The sequence below is a fragment of the Saccostrea cucullata genome, unplaced genomic scaffold, assembly GCF_032062105.1.
Source record: "Saccostrea cucullata isolate Sc308-1 unplaced genomic scaffold, CSIRO_AGI_Scuc_v1 ctg1031, whole genome shotgun sequence".
Lineage (NCBI taxonomy): Eukaryota > Metazoa > Mollusca > Bivalvia > Ostreida > Ostreidae > Saccostrea > Saccostrea cuccullata.
This window is the reverse complement of record NW_026918126.1, coordinates 66,694-77,642: the sequence shown is the minus strand read 5'-3', so window position 1 is coordinate 77,642 and position 10,949 is coordinate 66,694. Positions and strand designations below refer to the sequence as shown.

At 34.3% G+C, this 10,949-nt stretch overlaps 1 protein-coding gene across 4 annotated transcripts; it reads right to left on the bottom strand.

Annotated features, from left to right (window-relative positions):
* Positions 1–1,387: 1,387 nt before the first annotated feature.
* Positions 1,388–6,142, bottom strand: LOC134251611 (homeobox protein PKNOX2-like). Of its 4 annotated transcripts, none has more exons than XM_062734183.1 (10): positions 6,095–6,142; positions 5,338–5,482; positions 4,913–4,993; positions 4,426–4,597; positions 3,885–4,211; positions 3,508–3,619; positions 3,290–3,393; positions 2,921–2,997; positions 2,313–2,551; positions 1,388–2,050 (listed from the first exon to the last, which is right to left on the bottom strand). In XM_062734183.1, exons 2-10 carry the CDS (start codon positions 5,424–5,426, stop codon positions 1,932–1,934), a joined length of 1,320 nt encoding a protein of 439 aa, XP_062590167.1. In that variant the 5' UTR covers positions 5,427–5,482; positions 6,095–6,142; the 3' UTR covers positions 1,388–1,931. The 4 variants fall into 4 exon arrangements, with proteins under 4 accessions (XP_062590167.1, XP_062590109.1, XP_062590240.1 ...); XM_062734125.1 differs by having other exon boundaries at positions 6,070–6,126; XM_062734256.1 differs by lacking the exon at positions 6,095–6,142 and adding an exon at positions 6,070–6,091 and having other exon boundaries at positions 5,338–5,479.
* Positions 6,143–10,949: the final 4,807 nt, after the last annotated feature.

Here is a 10,949-nt window from a genome sequence, read left to right as displayed (position 1 = left end):
AAAAACTTTAACCTGTTCACTCAACCGGAAAATGTAGGTCAGATTCAGCATCCGAAGCAAGCCCGATAGTATGCATCCTTAGATGTATCATCCATGCAAGTTTGGTCAACATAGGTCTTATAGTTACTTGGAAATGAAACCTACACCAAAAACTTTAACCTGTTCACTCAACCGGAAAAGTAGGTCAGATTCAGCATCCGAAGCAAGCCCGATAGTATGCATCCTTAGATGTATCATCCATTCAAGTTTGGTCAACATAGGTCTTATAGTTACTTGGAAATGAAACCTGCACCAAAAACTTTAACCTGTTCACTCAACCAGAAAAGTAGGTCAGATTCAGCATCCGAAGCAAGCCCAATAGTATGCATCCTTAGATGTATCATCCATGCAAGTTTGGTCAACATAGGTCTTATAGTTACTTGGAAATGAAACCTGCACCAAAAACTTTAACCTGTTCACTCAACCGGAAAATATAGGTCAGATTCAGCATCCGAAGCAAGCCCGATAGTATGCATCCTTAGATGTATCATCCATGCAAGTTTGGTCAATATAGGGCTTATAGTTACTTGGAAATGAAACCTACACCAAAAACTGCACCAAAAATGTTAACCTGCTCCAAAAACATTAACCTGGTCATTCCTTTGCTGAAATTGCAGCATCTGAAACTTTGAATGGTGCAATGAAACACACTAGAACCATCCTCCATGCATGCCTAATCCATATAGGACATAGAAGTAGTTAAAAAGAAAACTGCTCCAAAAAACTTAACCTGGGACGCCAACGCCGACACCGACGCCGACGCCGAGGGTATTACATAAGCTCCCCCAACTTCGTTGAGGTGAGCTAAAAATTTAAAACATTGCTTTGGATTCAGACCCATTGGTTCTAAATCTGACAATCATAATGTAAAAATTTGTATCAGATCCATGCAATCAGTAACAAACAGTAAGACATTCACATAATATATATATGAAAATTATCTTTACATTTCAACATCCTTAACATAACACAACCTGAATTTTTAATATTTGCATTTCATAAACGAGTCATTTAAAATAAAATAAGAAACAAAAGATATCGAATTCTGTGTTAAAGCGTAAAAAAAAAAACAACAACCAACAACTGTGAACATAAAAGGCTTAATTCTTAAACTGAAAGCAAGATTAATTACAGACCTTTATATTTTGACAATGCTTTTACATTTTCCACATTCTCATTTGGACCTTCCTTATTTAAAGGGGATTTAAATACATGTACACACATGTAACAATTTTCTCTATCTTTCTCATTTTCTTTCTCTAAAGCCATTTCAAGTAGAACATAATTCAAAAAGACTACTGATGAACTTTTAACAAGTTGTTTTTTATTTTTATTAACAGAAACAAACATGAATACTTCCTGTTTCCTTGACTATTGTACTGTTTTCATACATTTTTACAACAGATCTACCATTTTTCATTCTTAAACTAAAGCAAAATGATAGCAACAAAAGACTGACACAACTCTGAAGTTGAATATGTGAAATACATGAACAAGAATCCGTTCTGCTATGCAGAATAACAACTCCGAGGACACATTCTTTAAAATAGGACAATGACTTTGGCACAGACTTGAAAACACCATGTATTGTAATGTATGTTTCCACCTGCATTCAAACAATGGACAGATTCTAAAGCCATAAATTTAAAACAAAGTTGTGGAAGATACAGCTTTTCATTCTTTTTTTCATTTTCACTTGTCACAGAGTATCAATTTTTAAAAAAAAAATTTACAACAATTTGAAATCAAAATTAAACCCCTGTTTTTACAGTAGCATTTCTCTTTGTGTTTACTTGTCAGCAGCTTATTTAACCCATGTATTTCTACCCAGTACATAGCTGTTGGACCAAACTCTTGTCCTTTGGCAGCATGTGAGCTCTTCCCACGTCTTGTCAGTGTGGGTCAGTCTCGCTGGACGAGGAATCTGTCGCCTCCCTGTTGATGGTCACTGTAATACTTTCCTGGTCCTCCTTTCCATCTTGACCATCATCTTGTTCACCATGGGTCGGGACTACAAAGATAAAACAAGTTTACAAATGAATATCCTATCAGATTATTTATATCTGACTTCTGCACCAATCAAACATCTTAAAATCCTTTGCTAAAATTCTGCTACAAAACAAAATTTCAATAACAATCGAATCGCATTCTTCTCATTTTACAATTAAATATGTAATATATGCAGGTATTTTTATACATGTATATACACAAGTATATGTGATCAAGATTTAAATGATACTATAAGAACAACCAGGAGAGATCTTAACACTTACCAGTAACAATAGGTATGACGATTGGCTGTGTTTGTATCGAGTCAGTGACAGAGGTAACTGCCTCGGACTTGACAGCCGCCTGTATCCCCGCCGGTAACTGAGGCTGGATGTTGGCTATACTCTCCGGCCAGAACCTCTGTAAGGGGCGGTTCTGGGGTTTAGACTTGGCCTTTTTTGTAGGTTCTGGATTACTGGCATCTAACATGGGCTGTAAAATTCTTCTTCTGGCATTTATAAACCTACAAATTTTCAATCAATACAGTTATCCCATGGTTAAACAAGATGCAAGTAAAAGAGTATTACTAGAAGTAATTTACATGTATTTTTGTGAAAATTTCTCATGTCAAATGTTAAAGCCCTTAATGAATTTTCATACAAAAGAAAGTATACTGTAAACCAACTATTATTCGCGGCATCTTTTATTCGCAATTCGTCAGTTTGAAATCAATCCGTGACAACAAATTTTCATACAAATACTTATCTACATTATTGGTTCGTGCAATATTTGTGATCAAAAGTAGGTCGCAGAACTCGCGAATATTTCTTGCACTTGCACACGAATAAAAGTTGGTTTACAGTATCGAGTATCAATCAAAAAGAATTCTTACCAATTATTGACTTGTAATAATGTTAGATTCGTCTGACTTGCAATTTGTCGCTTTTCATCTTCTGTAGGATATGGGTGCTGCAAAACAGTATATTAAGAAGTTGTGTATTTAAATGCCATTAAAATGATTTTCAAAACTTTCCCTTAAAAAATTCCTGAAATCTGATATAAAATCAATAGAATCTTCATCCAAGCATATCTAATTCTACTATAGAGCATATCTAATTTTATAGGTAATGCCACTGTCTACATGAATATATATAAAATATGTCTACAAAATACATGCAGGTAGGATTTCTTTTTCTCTAAACCATTCTTTCAGCTAGTTTTCAATATAATCAATACTAAATAAAAAGAAATTACAACTTACCACAATGTGTTGAAAAAGCCATGACTTCATGACCTGAGTGGCTTGTTTAGGCAGTACTCCTCTTTTGCTCTTCTTCTTTCCTAACGGATCGTCGTCATCAGAATCTAAACAAAATATATTTTTAAAAAGTTACAAAAAACTACCATTAAGATTACATGAACTCTTTATCACTAAAATTATTCAGAAGCTATCTGTTGATAGGAGAGCTTTCTACTGACCCAAGGCAGATTGAGCAGCAGGGTTGTTGACTAGTCCTAGTTGACTCAGCGAGGGATTTCCTTGGATAACTGGACTTGACACTATAGGAGCCTGTAATGGTGTGCTTTGTATCTAAAATTTATTGAAAGTTTTACATTAACCCACTTTTCTGATAAGTAACAGAAAATGAATTGATTTCTCAATTATTCAAATTTATAAATTAGAATAAATTGTCAATTATTCAGATTTATAAATTATATAGCCCTCCCCTTTCTCACCAAAAAAAAAAAAAAAAAAATCAACAATAAAACACAGAAATAAAACCATAAAACTGACTCCTTTTAAACATTTAATTAATGAGACATAGTTAGTTAAAAATGTGAACAGATTGCAATACCTGAATAGGCTGAGCCACCAGTCCTTGAGGGGTTTGCACCATCTGATAAACCTGATTTAAGGTGGCCATTGAAGCTGATGGCTGCTGAATCACCATTCCAGTACTGGTCACCACACCTGCTGTCCCTGACCCCTGACCTCCGCTTAGGGGCGGGGAGCAGCCATGTTCACTGAAGTCATCAAAGTCTGTGTCTACACGTAGTAACTGTTCACTCTGTAGTTTGCCTTTTAGACAGTTTATGTATCTGTTACAGAAATCCTTACACAACTCATTCACTTTTTCAAGTTCTAATAAATGAATCCTTAAGACTTGTATAGATTTCACCATCTGAAAAACAAGAGTTAAGCAATGCATTCAAGCAGTTTTTTTGAACAGTAAGAGAAGGGGAATAACTCTTGCAAAATGATACATCATGAGAGAAAGATCATGCATTTCTGCATTATATCATTACTCCACAGAATTATATCATGGCTTGTTGAACTTGTTCCAGAATATAATTTACTTTTTTAAATTTACGGTCATGAAATTTTTATCTACCAACCAAATTGTCCAATTCTGAATCATCACTAAAGAAAGCTTTTCTTTCTTTTTCCTGCCTCTGCACAAATGTTTGAATGTCCACATCAAAGCTATCCGAGCTTGGGCAGTCTGGAGTCTGGGAAGCCTGTTCACATTTCACAAACAGGAGTTCCATCAGTGGAAAGAGAGGGTGTCTGAAAAGCAATACAAAAGTCATTTGAATCAAATAATCCGTGCTTGTACATGCTTACTTTTTTGGGCATGCTATTTTCAAAATCATTTTAATCAATTTCTGCTTGCTCCTATCTAAAAAGAAAAATAATAAGCGAGTCTGGTGCCATGGAAGAGTAAGCACATTTCTTCTTTTGGATGGATTAACTTCAATTCTGATTTTTTTTTCATTAAAAAAAAAACAACTAACAAAATTGCTTTTTCCCCTCTTTTTTCTAAATACAAAGTTAATGCCCTTTGCAAAGTTGTAACATTTCGCTTCATATTTTTATACAAACCCATAGATCTTTTTCTTTTCCTCTTCATACTGGGCATCGTTAATTTCTTGTATGTTTATAGTTCCCATTGATTCCACTGAACTAAAATTTGAATGAAAGATGCTGAGTTAACAATTTACTATCAATACGAGATATTTTACAAATTAATCCCCCTCCCAAAATGCATTTTTAAAATACATAATCAATATTTTATGCTAACCCTATAATGATAAATTTTTAACCCTAATATCAAATTTAATTGGTGATACCGTATTTCCTCAATAATAAATTCCAGGTAAAATCTTTTTTCAGATTTTTTTTTATTTTGATATTTTAACCCTTTATTTCCTTTTCAAGAAATAAAATATTAATTACTACTGAAGTTATTCACGACAGTCAAGTTGTGTATTAACTTAAATTATTAAATTATTTTCTTCAATAATTACCTGTGAACATCTGATGAGCTTGCATTTCCCCCCTTACTTAGCAACTTGGATTCTGTGTAGGTGGGCGGAAGCCCCTGGACCATGGACATTTTTCACAGAATGAGAGGCCTCCGATTCATTAATGAAAACATCTGTATTAAGACTTCTGAAAAAAGTATATATAGTAGTTTTTTTATATATGCTTTGGTAAAACTACTTTATAGAAAATGGAAAATATATAAACAACGTCATACCAACATCACATAAATATGCTAACTTGTTGACAATAGTATTATATAGCCTATATATATGAAAATGATTCAAATGAACAACATGCGTAAGTGTCTGTTATTTTTTAATGACATGCATTCAATATGGAGACTAACATACTTTTTACATAGCCTTTTTCGACTTATTCACTCAAATCTATTTGTAAATGGATCAAACTTGTGCAGGTCACAAACTGTCCGATCATATTTGATTTATGATGAAGAAGAGACAAACTGAACACAAGAACGACAATTTGGGGCTGTGCCAAACGCCAGAATGTAAATTTTGTCGAAAATAGGTCAATATGCAAAGAATCGTAAGCTTTACACAAAAAATGTCTCATTCTTTTAATTTTATCGACTTTTATACTGATAACTAGCTTTGATCTATCACCCCTTTATCCCTATAAGCAGTTATTAGAAGCAAATCAATGTAAACATTGTAACGTTTGACAAGCAATCTGGCAGTTAATTGACAGCCTACCTCCTATAAAGACACTGTCACTCACCGTCAAAATGGCGCCCATCAATTTACACTGGCCCACCCTATCACGTGACCAAATACGTCACAATTAAGCAGGTGCCCCAATTTTTACTGAGGCTCCATAAAGGGGGTTCAGAGAAGGAAAACAAAAAGACCACAAGAAACTACACTAATGAAACATATGGAGGTAACGAACAGTATTCATTAGTATTCAATAGACTGCTCAAGCTCTTAAAAGTCTGTATAAACAATGCAAATCCGGATGCAGAGCAAATATCGAGGTTGACTGCGTGAATCCAGAATTTTTTCAAAGCCCCCCCCCCTTCTCGGATGGGACGGTGATATATAATGCTTATAAAGTCCAACTTCTAATAAATAAAATGCATGACTGGAAGAGTGTTTAACAATCAACCGATCCAATGAATATCCATCCTCTTTATTCACTGTTATTCGTGCTTAAAATCAGGGACGTATGTTCATGATGTTATTTATATAATCAACATCCCTGTCAAGTGTCATCAAATAATAAGCGTATGAACTTGATTTATCCGTACTGTGTTTATATATTTTCCCAATAGAACCATGAACAGATTAAGAATATCAGTATGATCATTTGAAAAAAATTATAAGCAAATATAAGTCAGGATCATTGGCGTCGGAAGCAATTAAACTGAAAGGGGGGGGGGGGGCTAATCATGCCAAGTGTAAGAGAACAAAAAATTAAGGCCTACAAAAAAAACCTACGAAAGCCCATTGGGCTCATTTTCGTAGGTTAAAAAAATAAATTTTTCGCGTTATAACGCGAATAAACGCGTAACATTCGCGTTATTTCGCGAAATTATATGCATATATAGTAATATTTTTCAGGAACCTTGATCTTCACTGACAGATAAGAACACGAACTCTGACAGGAAAATTTCATGAATTTATTTATAAAATATCATTTCCTCAGAAGATGTCCTGGAGAAATGAGGCGAGAATAGGATAGATTAGTCGTCAGAATTTTTTGTTATTTCAAAACCCAACCAATTAATAAAATGAATTTTACTTTTTTGTACATGTTTTTCAGTTGTTTAATTCAAGAAATTCTTTAGACTTATTATTTTATATAAGGAAAATCCCTATTTGACACTTTCTCAAGCTTTTTTTTTTTTTATCAGTAACATTAACTATTGGGGGGGGGGGGTTAAACCTACGCCACAATGTTCAATGCATATACTATTGTCTATCTTTGCAAAAAAGGGGGGATCCCCTAGCCCCCCGGTTCCGACTTTATTGTAGTAGGCTGTAGGCCCGTAAGAAGCAATTTCAGGGGGGGAGGGGTAGGGTGGGGTTTGCAGCTATATGTCCATATATTTTCAGTTGGGAACACTATCAATTACGAAAATTCCTTGACAAGCAAAAGAAAGGGGGGGGGGGTCATCAGACATTTTTATTGAGGGGGCTGCTTCAAGATTATCGGCAAAATAATGAGGTGGGAGGATCAACAGTTCTTACCGCTCCGAGGGGCTACATGTATCATTATCATAAATTTAAACTCTAAAATGAATGTTTATGAATTTTCTTATTGATTATAAAGATAATTTTTTTTAAAAAGTAAGTAGATAAAGATAAGAAATTTAAAAAATATAATGCTTATTAGAATTTCCAGAAATTCAAACGTGCTCGCAAATAGATCAGACATGTAGTAGTAAATTTTATTTATAGTCCGACTATATATATACACATAACAAAGAGCATGAGCTATAAAGCTCTTTTACCGACTAGAATCTTGACTGAATGTACCCTAGGAAGCAATTTCGGGGTGGGGGCAACCTACGAGAATTTTCAAAAATCTGTAAAAATGAAGGACTTCTAGGTAATCGGATATTTTAGAGGGGACACAATCGTAATCCTCTCTAATGCTTGTTGAATATGTCCATTTAACAGAAAGATATAAGTTGTGCGAAGGGGAAAGGGGTTAATTGAGCAGTATCTAAGTGCACATTTTCAAATTTAAAAAAGGCAAGTAGCATCAAGGAGCCTGGTGAACCTGGTCCCCTCTTTCTTCCTGATATAATACCATAGAAAATGTTCATTGAAGGTTCGTTTGCACCATTTTTGTTTCAGTATAGTCATATAAGTTTTATAAGGGTAATGCATGCTATTAAAAAAAAATGGTACTGAAAGAATTTGCTCCCCCCCCCCCACCACACATACTCTCAAACAAACACACGAAATAGGAAAAGTAAGTATGAACAAGTTTACTTTAAATAATTTTTTTCAATTTTGCTAGTCAAGTTTTTTTTTCAGATAAGTGGAATCCCCCCTTCAAAAACAATGATACGTCACTGAAAATGATAATTCTCAGAAAAAGTGGAGGGGAGTCCTTGTCTTCTTCCTTTCCCCGCGTTTTACGAGACTGATATAAAAAGAATGTTAAATATGTAAGTATCTAAGGGCTTGTATAAACATGTATAGATCTATACTCCACCAAAACGAAAGTAAATATCGTTTTGGAAAGCCACAAGAAAACTGCAGGTACAGATGTGCAAAAGTACGAATTAGCGTTATGTAAGTATACCTGGACATTCGTCCGTAACAACAAAGATCATCACTGCATTGTAAAACTGGGTGAAAACATTTTTTAGTATAAAAGCAAAGATAGTGACTAAGAGAGAAACTGGAAACGACTATAACTTTGTCTTTGGTGTTATTGATAATTGAGAGAATTCAATATAAAAGCTTGAAAGAAAAAAATCTAAAAGTTATTCCATTAAATAATATTACCTACATGGTATAAAAATTGTGTTTATTAAATATATAAATTTTACTTTCGTTTTCGTCATTTTTCCAGATTCATTATACCTTATATAATATCTAGACTTTAATCAGGACTACACAGTGATAATGCAACATATATGGTAGCCCTAATCAGCCAAATCATATACAGACCCTTCACAACATTTTCAAAAAGGGGTCTCCAAAAAATATGGGTATATAGCAGTATAATGTAATGCAATTGATCACGGACTGAAGTTGAACTTAACATAATTATACAAAATTAAGGTGGTAAAATAGGCACATATATAATTAATATCCTTATTACCCAAATCTTTAGATCTAGTGGATTTAGCGAAAGATGGTTCCACTAGATCCTCACAACTTAGGACCCCTGGCATTGCGAGGATGCTGGCCACGGATTTTCCGAATTTTTGAATCTTAAAATTAATACTGAACACCCCTGGAAACATGGACCCTTATAATTTGGATAAGAAGAGTCATGCTATCGAAGAAAGCAGATTGTTCAGGAGAAGTATCCCGTCAATAAAATAGGGTATCGCTTAAGGGCATTTTTTTTTAAATATTAAAAGTTACTATTTCGGAATTATTTTGACTCCACCTTAGAAAAAAATAATTCAAAAGATATCTCTATTTCTGATGATATTGATAATAACCCCAATAAGATGTATTTGGATTTTGAAAAGAATTGACCTACGGGTGAACAATTTCCCGAAAAAAAAGGAATCAGTTCAAAATAACTGTCCAATGTATTTGTCTTTTTTTAAATTTGCACTTTGAACCTAAAATATATTTGCTAATTTGATTAATGCTGATTTACGCCTCAGTCGAAAAAAATCACTACAGAGATGTCACCATATATCAAGGCTTGAAATTTTTACCTTAACTCAACACTTTGGACCATTGAGCAGTGAGGGTTCTTTATCGAGCCAAAGCACCTGTCGTGATAAGGGGCATCAGTTTTAAAAGCCTCGTTACAAAACTCGCAACTTTTACTTTGAAATGCAGTATTTCTTATATTGTATATTTGAAGATTGTTGAAACGAACTGTCATTAGCAAACAATCTACACATTGGCAACATTTTCAGCATATCAAAAATAAAAGTGGTCTCAAGGCAGCAAAGTGAAGGTTAGTTAAACTTTCTCAAATGCAAATCAAATATGTTGGTACCCAAAGTAAGGTCTTCTCACAAAACAATTCAATTCTGAAATATGAAAGCCCTAGCAACACCTGTTCAAAAGTTATGACCAAAAAAGGTTAAAGTTTTTTAAAAGTAGACCAAACTCCTAGGTAAATGTCAAAGGTCAAAGTTGTTAATTTCTTAAGAAAGGTCTTGTCACAAGGATTAGATATTTGAAGTCCTAGCTTCAACCGTGTAAAAATTATTGCCAAGGTTAAAGTTTATTTAAACATGGGTCAAACTCGAAGGTCAAGGTCAGAGGGTCAAAGTTGTTGGTAAAGGAAAGGTCTTGTCACTGTGAAGTATGAAAGCCCTAGCCCTTACTGTTAAAGAGTTATGGCCAAGGTTCAAGTGTTTTTTAAAAGTAGGTCAATCTATCAAGGACAAAGGGTCAAAGTTGTTGGAATCTAAATTAATGTTTTATCACACAGAAGAAGAATACATATAAGATGTCTTAGAACCAACCGTTTAAAAGTTATGACAAAAGTAAAAGTGTTGTATATTTTGTAAAAGAAGGCCAAACTCCAAGATCAAGAGGACAAATTTGCCGGTACCCAAAGAAAGGTCTTGTTACAAGGAATACACATGTGAAATATGAAAGCCATAGCCCCACCGACCCAAAAGTTATGGGCAAAGGTTACAGACGGACGGACAGGACAAAACCATAGATACCCCCGAAACTTACTTAACGGGGGCATAGATACCCCCAAGTCCATTGGTTGAGATTGAGTGGATACAAATAACTCACGCTATTGAATATTGATGTTAAAGTCTTTATTTCTCAATAGTCTAGAAATAACTTAATTTTAATATTAAGCATTTCTTCCTTTCACTATAGATCTATAACCATGATCGAACTCTGAGATGGAAGAGTTTTGCTACCAAAATCCCCCAGAGTCAACGTGATACTGTTGCATT

Coding starts and splice junctions, on each gene's coding strand:
- LOC134251611 (XM_062734183.1), bottom strand. CDS start 5,426: ATGTCCATGGTCCAGGGGCTTCCGCCCACCTACACAGAATCCAAGTTG. Junction 2,998..3,289: donor GGCTTTTTCAACACATTGTG/GTAAGTTGTAAT, acceptor ACTGTTTTGCAG/CACCCATATCCTACAGAAGA. Junction 2,552..2,920: donor TTATTACAAGTCAATAATTG/GTAAGAATTCTT, acceptor GAAAATTTGTAG/GTTTATAAATGCCAGAAGAA.